A 14,927-nucleotide genomic window follows, 5' to 3' on the forward strand; every position below is an offset into this window, starting at 1 on the left:
AATAGTACTTGAATTATTCATACAATCAATCAAACAAATAGTACTTAAATTATTCATACAAGTAAACAAACAAATATTACTTAAAATTATTCATACAGCCAAACAAATAGAAATAAAATGATTCATTGTTAGCGGCTCCTCTCCTCGCCCACAATTGCTCAGCTAGATCCGCATTCAGTTATGCATGGACATATGCATATCGAATTTCATTGTGCATATGAAGAAAAGTGGTAAATTCTTGGGGTACATGCTCTACCTCAGCGAGTGGCCCTTGATAATCGAATGGTTGATCATGTTGTGCATGACCACACAGACGTTCATTACCTCCCACATCTGAGACTCATACCAAGTGAGAGCAGGGTACCTGACAATGGCGAAACGTTGCTGAAGCACCCCAAAAGCACACTCAACATCCTTATGTGCTGCTTCCTGGCATGTTGCAAAATAAGCTTCCATCTCGTTTGCCGGAGAGGGAATTATCTTCACAAATGTATCATACGTCGGGTAGATACCATCAGCTAGATAGTACCCCTTGTCGTATGCGTGGTCGTTTATCTCAAAGTTCACGGCAGAAGCTTGTACCTTAGCTAGCCTGGCAAACACCGGAGAGCGCTGCAACACGTTAATATCATTGCTTCTTCCTGCCATGCCAAAAAATGCATGCCAAATCCAAAGCTCATGGTCAGCCACCGCCTCAAGAATGACACTAAACTCAGCAGTATGCCCCTTGTACATCCCCTGCCAAGCAAAAGGGCAATTTTTTCAATCCCAGTGCATACAGTCAATGCTTCCGAGCATCCCAGAAAACCCACTTGCTACATTCTTTTGCAGAATCCGACCTGTATCATCTTCTCTCTTGGTGCTCTCAAATAGTCTTTAGCAAACACCGCTATGACAGCTCGGAAAAACCTGTAGAGAGTCTTTGTACATGTCGACTCTGCCATCCGTAGGTAGTCATTGGTTGTATCTGGAGGAGCTCTGTATGCAAGACAACGCATTGCAGCAATGCAAGACCCACAAACTGTTATCACCGGAATTTGACCAAGTCAGAGGTGGGCCACGATCAAGATGGGCTTGAAGATTATATACGGAAGAAATACGTGGATCGGCCTTATATGCAAAGTTGGGCTAGATTGCCCATATATCTGTAATATAGTAGATCGTATCTTAGTTAGAGTTTTACCCGTGCACGGTTAGGTGCACGCCTAAATTAGAAAGTCCCCTGGACTATAAATATGTATCTAGGTTTTATGGAATAAACAACAACCAACGTTCAACCAACCAAATCAATCTCGGCGCATCGCCAACTCCTTCGTCTCGAGGGTTTCTACCGGTAAGCAACATGCTGCCTAGATCGCATCTTGCGATCTAGGCAGCACAAGCTCCACGTTGTTCATGCGTTGCTCGTACTGAAGCCTTTTTGATGGCGAGCAACGTAGTTATCATAGATGTGTTAGGGTTAGCATAGTTCTTCGTAATAACATGCTATCGTAGTGCAACCCTTGCATATCTAGCCGCCCTTACACCTATCTTAGGTGTAGGGGCGGCACCCCGCTTGATCATTATTTAGTAGATCCGATCCGTTACGGTTGCTCCTTGTTCATCAAGGATTAGTTTAAATATCTGCAATAGTTAGGCCTTACAAAGGGTTGGAGGATCCAGCGGCACGTAGGGTGTCGTTTGCTAGTCCTAGACAGGATGTTCCGGGGATCAACCTCGTGTTGGTTTTTAGGCCCTATCTAAGATCAGCTTACGATCACCGTGCGTGGCCGCGAGGCCCAATCGTGAGTAGGATGATCCGATTATGCGGTGAAAACCCTAAATCGTCGTAGATCTCATTAGCTTTATCTTGATCAAGCAGGACCACCATATATTCGTGCACCCCGTACGAATCATGGGTGGATCGGCTCCTTGAGCCGATTCACAGGATAACCTGAGAGCCGATCGAGGCTCGTATTTAATGTTTACGTGTATGCCATGCAGGAAACTAAGCGAGGCATCTCCATCACCTTGCTGACCAGGTATAGGTCAGGTGGCACGCCCTTGCATCAGCATCGGACGTGTGTACCAGAAGGCTTTGCGGGCCGTCGCTCGGAGGGACCTCAGCCAGCCGCAGCCCTAGGTTGTTCCCGGCTCTACGGTGTTGCCCGTCGCTGCCCGCCGGTGGGTTTTGGCAGCAACACATTCTGGCACGCCCGGTGGGACAAGCGTCTACATCAACCACATCGCCATCTACATCTGAGATGGCGGACGGCACGCCAGTCACGTACGAGGATCTGACCGACGAGCTCAAGAAGAAGTATGACGAGATCAAAGTCATCCTCGAAGCCGACCTCATCGGCTCTTTCCACAGAACCCGTTCACATGGCATCCGGTGGAAGGGGTTCTCGCCGGAAGGCGCGCTCGATGGAGTGGACCTATCCGTCCCGTCAGAAGAACGTACCAGGTCCCTGCGCCAGGAGATTAGCTGCATGGTGACCCACTCGCTGCATCGCCATTCTGAGAGCCTGGTGAATACTTTGGAGCATGTTGCTTTTCGGATGGTCCGGGAGGTCATGAAGCATCGGCACTTTCTATTAGTACCAGCCCTCAGGACCTACCAAGGAGAAGCGCCACTTCAGCCCCGTCCACCGTCGTCATTCGCATTGGCGGCACCAGAAGTGCCTAATCCACCGTCATGCGCCGCTGACACGGTTGAAGACACTTACCCCGGGAGGCGCCAGCCAAGATACTCGTTCAACATCAACATGGTAGAACTGGGGCACCTCCCTGATGAGGGTGGAGACGAGGGCAGCTGCTCTCATAACGAAGATAAGGAAGAAGCTGCTCCACGCGATCGGCCCCGACACTGCCAGAAGATCCTGGTGATGATCAAGATGGAAGCCGATTCTAGCGATCGGCCCGTATTATCCATACCACCTGCTCTCCCAGTATGTGGCATCGACCTCACAGGCGACGGAAAGCTAGGGTATGGGTTTACATCGGCTGATGAACTAGAGGAAGTCGATATCGGTCCTGGGGATAAGCCGCGACCGACTTTTATCAGCAAGAAGTTGGATCCACAGCTCAGGGGACAGATGATAGCTCTGTTGAAGGAATACCCAGATTGCTTTGCATGGGATTACACGGAGATGCCTGGGTTGGACAGGAGCATCATTGAACACCGGCTCCCCCTTAAGAAAGGATTTCGGCCGTTCCAACAACGAGCACGTCAGATGAGAGCCGAAATCCTGGAAGAAGTCAAGAAAGAGATTGAGAAGATGTTGGCCGCCGGGTTCATCAGGCCATGCAGGTATGTTGAGTGGATCTCCAGTATCGTTCCTGTAGAGAAGAAGGACGGCCGATGGCGTGTGGCCATCGATTTCAGAGATCTCAATAGAGCCACTCCAAAGGACGAATATCCGATGCCGGTGGCAGAGACGTTGATAAATGCCGCTGCTGGCCACAAGGTGTTGAGCTTCATGGATGGCAACGCCGGCTATAACCAGATCTTCATGGCTCCAGAAGATATACACAAGACCGCATTCAGAGTACCAGGAGCAGTAGGTTTGTTTGAATATGTGGTCATGACCTTTGGGTTGAAGAATGCTGGTGCAACGTACCAACGAGCCATGAATTACATATTTCATGATCTGATCGGTAAGTTGGTGGAAATCTATATCGACGACGTGGTAGTCAAGTCTGTCTCCATGCGGGGACACTTGGATGATTTACGGCGCGTCCTAGACCGAACTCGGAAATTCGGACTGAGAATGAATCCGAAGAAGTGTGCTTTTGGCGTGACGGCTGGTCAATTCCTAGGTTTTCTGGTTCATGAACGGGGAATCGAGATCGGCCTGAAAAGTCAGGAGGCGGTGCGTACCATGCAGCCGCCAACCACGAAGAAGGAGCTCCAACGACTCATCGGCAAGATCAATTTTGTCCGACGATTCATCTCTAATCTGTCAGGACGAATCGAGCCGTTCATGGCGCTGGTGAAGACTAAATCTGATGACGAGTTTCACTGGGGGGCAGAACAGCAACAGGCGTTCGATGAAATTAAGCGGTATCTGACGACGCCGCCTGTGCTAGTTCCGCCCCAGCAAGACAGGCCGTTCTACATCTACTTGTCAGTAGCTGACACATCCATCGCTTCGGTAGTGGTGCAACTCTACGAGGGCGTTGAAAAGGTCGTTTTCTACCTCAGCAGAAGGATGCTGGACGCGGAGACAAGATATCCTGAGGTCGAGAAACTTTGCCTCTGCCTGTTCTTTACCTGCACCAAGCTTCATCACATCCTTTTGACGGCAGAGATCATCGTCATATGCAAGTCAGACGTTGTCAAGCACATGTTGTCGGCCCCTGTTTTGAAAGGCCGACTTGGTAAGTGGATGTTTGCGTTGTCAGAATTCGATCTCCGGTATCAGCTAGCGAAAGCTGTCAAGGGACAAGCGTTGGCCGATCTTATCGCTGAACAGATCAGTACCAATATAGCAGCACTGTCTATACGTGCATGGGCTATGTTCTTCGATGGATCGGTTTGTGACGATGGTTGTGGCATCGGCATTCTGCTCGTGTCGCCTCGGGGGGCAGAATACTCCTTCTCCATCAGATTATCTACCCCTTGCACCAACAACGTAGCAGAATATGAGGCAATACGTAAGGGAATGGAGTTGCTACCGGAAGCCGGAGCGGTATGAGAGCTTTTTGGAGACTCAAAGTTGGTGATTAACCAGCTCACGGATGAATATAAGTGCGAAAGTGAATCGCTTTTCCCGTATTGGGTGGAATGCCGTGAGTTGATGACACAGTTTCGGTACATCAACTTTAATTGGGTCCCAAGATCCCAAAATGCCGAGGCCAACAATCTCGCGCAAATGGCGTCAGGCTATATAGATATATCTGACGGGTCGGAGGTTCAGGTACAATTCCTGGAACAGGATGATTGGAGAGCCGAAATCTTCAATTATTTAAAAGATTCGGCTCGGGGGGCACCTAAACGGATAAGGTACAAAGCCATGAAGTATGTCCTCATAGGAGACGATATGTTCTACAGGACGTTGGAAGGGTTACTACTTAAGTGCCTGGGGCCAACTGAGTCTAATCGGCTCTTACATGAGGTGCATGAAGGCGCCTGTGGAACTCATCAGTCGGCTCATAAGATGAAGTGGTTAATCAGGCGATCAGGGTTTTATTGGCCCACCATGCTTGAAGATTGCTTCAATTATTACAAGGGGTGCCAAGCGTGCCAGATGTTCGGGAAGATTCAGATGGTACCAAAGATCGGCGATGAACCCTATCATCAAACCTTGGCCGTTTCGGGGGTGGGGCATGGATATGATCGGCAAAATCCATCCGGCGTCGAGCAAAAAACATGAATGGATTCTGGTTATCACAGATTATTTCACCAAGTGGGTGGAAGCCGTCCCTATGAAAAAGGTGAAATCAGAAGATGTGATCAAATTTGTGAAAGAACACGTCATTCATAGGTTCGGGATTCCCCAAACTATCACGACCGATGGAGGTTCGGTCTTTGTTTCTAAAGAATTCAGGAAGTTCTGCGATGACATGGGGATTAAGCTGATCCGATCATCCCCGTACTATGCTCAAGCTAATGGGCAGGCTGAAGCGTCCAATCAGAGTCTAATCAAGCTGATCAAGAGGAAAATTGACGAGAACCCTAGGGATTGGCATGAGAAGTTGTCAGAAGCATTATAGGCCTACCGCATGTCGTGCCATGGAGCTATAAAGACTTCGCCATACCAGCTTGTCTATGGACAGGAAGCCGTATTGCCTTGGGAAATTACGGCTGGATCAAGACGTGTCACGTTTCAGAATGATCTGACGGCTGAAGAATATGCAGCCTTGATGAGCGACACTATTGAGGACGCAACAGAGCTTAGACTTTGGTCGTTGGAGAAGATTAAGGAGAACAAAGCCAGGGTGGCTCGTGCCTACAATAAAAAGGTTAGACCAAAGGAGTTCCAAGTTGGTGATCTAGTATGGGAAGCTGTGTTGCCGTTAGGAACCAGGGACAAGGCATATGGCAAATGGTCTCCTAATTGGCATGGTCCGTACAAAGTTGTCCAGGCCTTGAAGGGTAATGCATACATGTTGGAAGAGTTGGACGGCGAAAAGTTCCCAGTAGCCGTCAATGGTCAACACCTCAAGAAATATTTCCCAAGCATGTGGGATGACGGGCAGTAAGATGTGAGGGCCGATTTAAGATCGGCCAGTAAAAAAAAAAATAATAATCACAGCCGATGCGCAGGCATCGACTTGAGAAGACGTATGGAGATAACAGTAAACTAGCAAATTAACAGAATTGGTTCAGACCAGAAATCATGATGTGTGAGACGAGTTTCTTAGGGGTTGCTGAGGAGTTCATTCTGATGGTTTGAACGAGAATTAGGCCTATTAAGGCCTGTTGGACTGCGTGTTTAGGCAACAGCTTGGCCTCGGATCGCAATACGAGCCGATGTTCTGCTATCGGCTCTCTGTACGGCAGCCCCATTCGACAATCGGCAAGGTTGACAAGGAAGCGAAATTAATTGAGGGATTTTTCTTCATTAATAGGGGGATTCCTTACAAAGAAAGAGCCGATGGCTCAAGGGAGAAGAGGGCAAAAGCCAACTACTACTACTGATCCCTAATCTAGGGGCCGTCGCTGCCCTCGTCGTCGCTGCCCCCGGCGCAGCTGCTGAGAGGCTCCTCATCGGAGCTTCCGTAGCCTTCTACGGGAGCCTCATCTTCCTCGTTGTCGTCCTCGCTGTCGTCGTCCCACCAGGTGCGGAGGCGCTTCGCTGGTGGGTAACCTTCAAGGGAGTCGTCGTCGTTGTCGTCCTCCTCCGCCTCTTCCTCGGAAGAGGTGAAATCGTCCCAGGAGAAGCGGTCGTCCTCGCTCTCCGCTTCCTCTTCCCCTTCGACGAGGAACTGAAGGTCGCCCTCTCCGTCGGTCAGGGATTTGTCATCCTCAGACCAGATGGAGGAATCGTGTTCCTCCTTGTCCCACGTCGTCGGGGCGAGAATGTCGTGCGCCGCTAACGAGCCCCACTCCGACGTCGGCTCGCGGGAGGAGGAGGAGTCAGAAAAGACCGACGAGGCAGAGGAGGAAGAGGAAGACATGGCTATGGAGATTGGGGGGTTTTTTGGGTGCCGATGGCCAGAACAGAGCAAGATGATGAAGTGGCAAACTGCTCAGAGCGGTTAAATAAAGGGGCTATAGTAGAAATTCAATGCCACAGCAGTTTCCGAGGAGGCGGTGCCCAGAGACAACGGTCAAATCACGCGGAATAGTTGAGAAGACAGGGCATCATGATGAAGAATGCTGCGACGGTTCTGCTCTGCCATGACATGACCCGACGAAGAAAAAAAACGGAGTGATTTTGGAATTGATAATTCCAAAACCAGGGGGGCATGTGTTATCACCGGAATTTGACCAAGTCAGAGGTGGGCCACGATCAAGATGGGCTTGAAGATTATATACGGAAGAAATACGTGGATCGGCCTTATATGCAAAGTTGGGCTAGATTGCCCATATATCTGTAATATAGTAGATCGTATCTTAGTTAGAGTTTTACCCGTGCACGGTTAGGTGCACGCCTAAATTAGAAAGTCCCCTGGACTATAAATATGTATCTAGGTTTTATGGAATAAACAACAACCAACGTTCAACCAACCAAATCAATCTCGGCGCATCGCCAACTCCTTCGTCTCGAGGGTTTCTACCGGTAAGCAACATGCTGCCTAGCGATCTAGGCAGCACAAGCTCCACGTTGTTCATGCGTTGCTCGTACTGAAGCCTTTTTGATGGCGAGCAACGTAGTTATCATAGATGTGTTAGGGTTAGCATAGTTCTTCGTAATAACATGCTATCGTAGTGCAACCCTTGCATATCTAGCCGCCCTTACACCTATCTTAGGTGTAGGGGTGGCACCCCGCTTGATCATTATTTAGTAGATCCGACCCGTTACGGTTGCTCCTTGTTCATCAAGGATTAGTTTAAATATCTGCAATAGTTAGGCCTTACAAAGGGTTGGAGGATCCAGCGGCACGTAGGGTGTCGTTTGCTAGTCCTAGACAGGATGTTCCGGGGATCAACCTCGTGTTGGTTTTTAGGCCCTATCTAAGATCAGCTTACGATCACCGTGCGTGGCCGCGAGGCCCAATCGTGAGTAGGATGATCCGATTATGCGGTGAAAACCCTAAATCGTCGTAGATCTCATTAGCTTTATCTTGATCAAGCAGGACCACCATATATTCGTGCACCCCGTACGAAACATGGGTGGATCGGCTCCTTGAGCCGATTCACAGGATAACCTGAGAGCCGATCGAGGCTCGTATTTAATGTTTACGTGTATGCCATGCAGGAAACTAAGCGAGGCATCTCCATCACCTTCCTGACCAGGTATAGGTCAGGTGGCACGCCCTTGCATCAGCATCGGACGTGTGTACCAGAAGGCTTTGCGGGCCGTCGCTCGGAGGGACCTCGGCCAGCCGCAGCCCTAGGTTGTTCCCGGCTCTACGGTGTTGCCCGTCGCTGCCCGCCGGTGGGTTTTGGCAGCAACACAAACCTGTACAATCTTGCTTGGCCATGAAGTACTTGTCGTACTCCCTGACGCCGTGGACAATCTTCAAGAACAGCTCCTTGTTCATCCTAAACCAGCGCCAAAATTCCTTCGGCAAATGAGTCGCGTCGTTGTTGAAGTAGTCGGCGTCAAGCAACATTACGCCGGCTTGACGATGCCGATTGATGTTCCTCCTTTTGTCTGGTTTTGAGCCACCGCGCCGAGGCACGACGAAGAAAGGCTGGCGAACGCGCAACATGGTCGTCAAAATCAGCTGCTGCTGTTGCCGCCGAACAGCCTGAGCGTTCTGCTCCTTCGTGAACAGTTGCACCATCATCTCGTCGTCGTTGTCCATCGCGGCAATCGACCGAACACCTTGCGGGCAGGGCGGTTGTACCGCGGTGGCAGCAAGCTCTGTTCCAGGCGAAACAGCAGCCGCCGGTCGAGGTGGTGGCGGCCGTGTCGATGGACGGCGGTTCCTAAATAGGCGACGGTGTCTATTGCAAGCAGGGGGCGCGGCGCCGACGGCGATGGTGGCGATCTAGAGGGGTGGGAGTCGGCTCGAGCGTGGGTAGGAGGTGAAAAATCGGTGTGTCTGGCTGCCATGCGGAGCCCACGCTCGTTTTCAGACGTTCCGCGAGTCGCCGGCGCGCCCAATTCGCACCCTTCGCCAAGGAGCCGGCACGGGGTTACCGACGATTCTATTAGGCTCGAAAAATAGCCGGCGCCGTTTGAGACACACCGGTGCGAGCCCATTTTCAAAACGCTATCGAGACCGCTATCGGGACCGTTGGTGGAGATTATGCCGAATCTGTTTCCTATCTGGCCTAAAATTACTGCTTTTTTTTTAGTGAAGCCTAAAATTACTGCTCTTGTCTATTGGTCGAATTCAGCCTCGGGCCCAATAGGCCCGCTTGCTTAACCCTAACCCGCGCCCCTTTCTCCCTCACTCCCTCGTCTCTCTCCCGCACAGCTCAAAAAGAAGGAAAAAAAAAACTATCCCCCCCTCTCCTCTCTCCCCGAAATCGCCGCCTCTGCGCAGGCCAACTGCGGTCGCCGCCGGCACGTCCCTACGCCGCAGCTCACCACCTCGGCTCCGCTTCGCTTTCTCCTTTCACTTCCCCCCCCAGCCTTGCCTTCCCGTCGCCGCGCGAGCTCCCGCGGCTAGCACTAGCTGCCTCGCGACAGACAGAGAGCGGAGAAACCGGCGGCGGCGGTGGCGGTGGCGGCTACGATGAGAATCGAGGAGGTGCAGTCGACGTCGAAGAAGCAGCGCATCGCGACCCACACCCACATCAAGGGCCTCGGCCTCGACGTACCTACTCCATCTCGCCCGCTCCTCCACTCCCCCAGATGGGGAGGTTTTCCTAGGGTTTTACCCCCACGAGCGTTTCCAGAGTTTTTCTTCTCAGGGCTTTGGTTGGTTCTCTTCGCAGGCCAATGGGACGGCCATAGGGATGTCGGCGGGGTTCGTGGGGCAGGCGGCGGCGCGGGAGGCGTCTGGGCTGGTGGTCGACATGATCCGCCAGAAGAAGATGGCCGGACGCGCGCTGCTGCTGGCCGGCCCGCCTGCCACCGGCAAGACGGCGCTCGCTCTTGGCATCTCCCAGGAGCTCGGCAGCAAGGTCCGTGCCTCTAATTCCTCCTTTTCCTCCCACAATTTACCAATAGTGTTTTAGGTCATGTGCAGTAACTGTCAGATTTGGACTAGCTAGTGCAAATTTGGGTTAGGTCAGTGACTTACTAGAGTAGAGTGCTTAATCATTTTAGTCTCTTTTAAAGAGAAGTCCAGTTTTCTGCTTGTGAACAACAGCCTGTCTGATAAACAGGCTGCGCTGCATTTGCAAGGTCTTGTCTAGCTGAAGTAAGACAAGCAACCAATTTAGTTTACAGAGAACTTTGACCAATGAAGTACTCATACCACTTTTTTGTTGTTGTAGCTGAGATGCGGATAGAGTGTTGAATTTAATTTTTCGTTTTTATTTATTAAAATTGGTGTTATAAATTATCATTTTAGCTAGTAATATGTTGCTGTGTGTTCTTATGTCATTAAGAATTTCTTTTGAGTTATATATCCTGCGATGTTTTAGTATGCTAATTCTTTCCAGCCGATGTGAAATCTGTTTTTGCATAGAAAATATTTATGCTAAGATGCTGCAGTAAATTTGTTGGATTACCAGCATTTGCTAGTAAGTTATCAGACACTCTTTATTGCAGTTTATGGAAACGTGGATGCTGTGATTTGTACAGCTTCTTTTGCATTATGCTTGGTGATTTATATGAAATCAATCATGTCCGTAGTGAACCAGTTATTCAGTGCGCTACTTCTACTACCACTTCTATTTTTGTAAAAGCTCCAATGCTCTCTCGCCATTCCACAATGCAGGTCCCTTTCTGTCCTATGGTAGGATCAGAGGTGTACTCCTCAGAGGTCAAGAAAACTGAGGTGCTGATGGAAAATTTCCGTAGAGCTATAGGCTTGCGTATAAAGGAAAACAAAGAAGTTTATGAAGGAGAGGTAAGAGTGGCATATATGCTCCTTTAGGATTTTGAACATATATATTGTTCTTGAATTACTGTTTTACTTGCTAATAACATCTTCCCTGTCATCATTTCCTAATGGAACTATAATATTCTAGTGCTTGTTGCTAAATTATTTTTCTTGCCTTTCAGGTTACTGAGCTTTCCCCAGAAGAAGCTGAGAGTTCAACTGGTGGGTATGGAAAAAGTATTAGCCATGTAGTAATTGGCCTGAAGACTGTAAAAGGAACTAAGCAACTGAAGTTAGATCCTACAATTTATGATGCTTTAATAAAGGAAAAGGTTACTGTCATCTCCCTTTCCTCCCTTGCTCTGTGTCTCTGGAGCTAGACTGTTGGCTTGCATTTGCATTTGCATTCTTGCTTTGAATAACAGTGAGTGGATTGTTCGTTTAGTGTGTTTAGAATGTTGTCTTTGTGCAAGATTTAACCTGTGCCAACTTATGTTCAGTACTCAGTCATGTATAATCATATTTGTGCTGTTCAGTGTCAGATCTTTTTATTGTGTCATAACAAACCGTCGTGAAACTTATCTCAAATTGAGATATGATGCTTTTTATTTACTTTAGTGGCTTACTTTTCTCATTTCTGCTACTACTGTCTTTTGCATGAGCTGCTTGCGGTTTCATCATTTGCATATGGGATGCAGGTGGCAGTGGGTGATGTTATATACATTGAAGCCAATAGTGGTGCAGTGAAAAGAGTCGGTAGATGTGATTCTTTTGCTACAGAATATGATCTTGAAGCAGAGGAGTATGTCCCAATTCCTAAAGGGGAAGTCCACAAGAAAAAAGAAATTGTGCAGGTACAAATTTTATGCTAGTTCAGCCTTATGTTTTTTGCACATACACTTGTCCAGCCAGTTCTTCATTCTACTATCCATAAATTAGCGTCGTGATAAATAAGTTGAGATACACAGTATGTTTACGCATGATGCAAATTTAGGCTATGTAGTCTGAAGTATTAAAGGTGGAAGCATGGGGCATTTGTTAATATGAAGTATCTTATTATAGTGTCGCATTGCTGAAGCATGCTTAAATATGTAGTTTGCCTGCCAAGTAGCTGTAAGTTGCTGGCTCTGGTAAATGCCAGAAAATAGAAATGTAAAAGGTATTATCCCGATGGTAAAGATTGCATTAAAGACTTACTCCACATTTTTAATTGCGCCTTCCTGGATAAGTAGACATAAAGTTTCCAACCCAGGAAAACCAATTAAGTTAGAATCGTTCTTCCTGGATAAGATTTGTTGTTTCTGTGAAAAATAAGTTTGAATCGTCTTACGTACTTGTCTGACAAATCACAAAAGACAATTGGGTTCAACTTGGATTGTTAATAATTTTTTCTAGTACTCCCTCCGAACCAAATTAATTGACTGCGCGAATTAATCTGGACCAGAGGGAGTAGCATAGAAAGAGAATCTGTTCTTTTGACTTCACACAGAAGCATCCTTCTTGTTTTCAAGTTAATTATAATTGATCTGAAGAGAGGAAATAATTTTCTGCATAGGATGTTACACTTCATGACCTTGACGCTGCAAATGCCCAACCACAAGGAGGACAAGATATTTTGTCCCTTATGGGTCAGATGATGAAGGCACGGAAGACTGAAATCACTGAGAAGCTACGCCAAGAGATTAATAAGGTCTCAAAATTCTTATCATGCAACATTTACTTCTTTTAGATGTGATCAAATATTGGTAGGCCTATTAACATTGCATTTTTTCTATTGTATGGTGATAGGTCGTTAACAGATATATTGATGAAGGTATTGCAGAGCTTGTGCCCGGTGTGCTTTTCATTGATGAGGTATTATCTTATAGTCTCATGATTGAAAATGTACTCTTTACCGTATGCTTTTTTGGATTTCTGAAAATATGAACGAAGCTTAGGCTTGTTAATTTTTTTAGTTTTTCTTATTATTGCCAAACAGATAAGTTACCACCTTGTGGACCAGCAATTAGTCTGATGAACTAATTGACTTTGATGCTACTAATTGGTTGAGATCTGATTCCATTAACAACAAGAACTTTATTTACAGGTCCACATGCTGGATATTGAATGCTTCTCTTATCTTAATCGTGCTTTGGAGAGCTCATTATCGCCAATCGTAATACTTGCTACAAACAGAGGAATATGTACTGTAAGGTAAGAAATCTGATGTACCAGTTGAATCGCTCCATGCTTAACTGCATACTGTCTTTTATCTACTATTTTGCCATCATACATCTTTGATTTTGCAACTCTTTGCTTGTATTCAGAGGAACGGATATGACAAGTCCACATGGTATCCCAGTTGACCTTCTAGATAGGTTGGTTATTGTACGGACAGAGACATATGGTCCTATCGAGATGATCCAGGTTCTTATTCCGTGTCTTATTATGTGTTAGGCTTTCACGTCTAGAAATAGATTTGATGTTTGTTCATTATGCTTGCAGATATTGGCTATTAGAGCACAAGTGGAGGAGATTGACATTGATGAAGATAGCCTTGCATTTTTGGGAGAGGTTGGGCAGCAGACATCTTTGAGGTATGATTCTTGTCCGGAGTATGTCCACATTTGCATCTCATGTGAAGATTTCAAATGTGGCATTAAATAAAATTTACCTGGACTGTTGGTTTACAGCATTTTGTTGAGTATTCGAAGTTAGCAGAGTTCTCATGCTGTTATTGCTGTCTTCTATCCCACCCTTCGTGTCCTACTGTGTGAATTTTAAGATGTCTGTATGTCTAGTGTAAGCATTAATATCACAGGGTTGGCTGGGCCACTCTGTTATTGGTAGTATTCGTCATAATAGATCTTGAATCTCTCTGCAGACATGCTATTCAGTTGCTATCACCTGCTAGCGTAGTTGCAAAGGCTAATGGGAGAGAGAAGATCTCCAAGGTATGTGCTTAATTTCCGTAAGATGTTATATTCCTAGCTTGATTTTAATCATACAAGTTCATATTCTGAACTCATAAACCTCTGTCAGGCTGATCTTGAAGAAGTTGGTGGTCTGTACTTGGACGCGAAGTCATCTGCCCGTTTGCTTCAGGAGCAGCAAGAAAGATACATCACCTAAATTACTACTGCACAACAATGTCGAAGAATTCTCAGCTGTCGGCTCAGGTCAGGGGACTCTCTTCCCTTTCGTGGACTTCTTCAGGAGCACATTTTTTTCCTAGCAGCTGGACTCGGCGTGTACTTCCGGACTATGTAGGAATTATTGTGTATCTTTCCTCATGCTAATTAATGGCCAGATCAGATTTCCTCTTTGATGATCGTTCACCTTAGATGTATCAGATCGTGATTCCTTTGTGAAAGAACTAGTGACCTTCTGCAGGGGCATAGATTTTTCTCGGTTGTCCGTGATTTAGTTGTGACATTTCGGGATGCTGACATAACTTTTCAATCGCGCATTCAAATCATTAGCATGAGGGGCGTATTACTGCACGCTAATGGGTGATGTATCAATTTTACCGTATTGCTATCTAACGAGCCTTTTAAACCGAATACGAATAATTGGTGGGCTGACTTACCAGACCAGCCCATGTAGCACTCCCCCCTAGGCCACGGTTGGGGCTTCCTTATTGCCCGACATAGAATGTAAACAGAACGCAACTCAGCCCGCCAAAAACTCACTCGCATCGGCAAATCACTGGTCACCCCCCAAAAAAGGCAAATCCCTAGTCTACATCCTGAGAAGACAGCCAAGGACTTGGCATTTCGTTTGATCCTCAGTCACCGGTCGAGACAAAGTTACAAAACTGGGCCGTGCGGTATGCGTGCAGATTAAACAAAAGTGTGTGGATTCGCTCCAGAATCCTCCATGATGTAGCACAAAGCCCTCATGTAGTCATG

The 14,927-nt window shown here is 47.3% G+C and overlaps 2 protein-coding genes across 2 annotated transcripts; one reads left to right on the forward strand and one right to left on the reverse strand.

Moving 5' to 3' along the window:
* Window positions 1-252: 252 nt before the first annotated feature.
* LOC139839026 (uncharacterized) lies at window positions 253-8,901 on the reverse strand. The gene is made up of 3 exons (XM_071829070.1): window positions 8,553-8,901; window positions 2,709-2,794; window positions 253-738 (listed from the first exon to the last, which is right to left on the reverse strand). Exons 1-3 carry the CDS (start codon window positions 8,899-8,901, stop codon window positions 253-255), a joined length of 921 nt encoding a protein of 306 aa, XP_071685171.1.
* Window positions 8,902-9,497: 596 nt separating this feature from the next.
* Window positions 9,498-14,416, forward strand: LOC127293242 (ruvB-like protein 1). Its single transcript, XM_051322822.2, has 12 exons — window positions 9,498-9,861; window positions 9,983-10,171; window positions 10,933-11,064; window positions 11,220-11,369; window positions 11,736-11,891; window positions 12,593-12,727; window positions 12,826-12,891; window positions 13,124-13,230; window positions 13,344-13,443; window positions 13,522-13,613; window positions 13,901-13,970; window positions 14,059-14,416. Exons 1-12 carry the CDS (start codon window positions 9,781-9,783, stop codon window positions 14,146-14,148), a joined length of 1,368 nt encoding a protein of 455 aa, XP_051178782.1. The 5' UTR covers window positions 9,498-9,780; the 3' UTR covers window positions 14,149-14,416.
* Window positions 14,417-14,927: the final 511 nt, after the last annotated feature.

The sequence above is a fragment of the Lolium perenne genome, chromosome 4, assembly GCF_019359855.2.
Source record: "Lolium perenne isolate Kyuss_39 chromosome 4, Kyuss_2.0, whole genome shotgun sequence".
In the NCBI taxonomy this organism is placed as follows: Eukaryota; Viridiplantae; Streptophyta; class Magnoliopsida; order Poales; family Poaceae; genus Lolium; species Lolium perenne.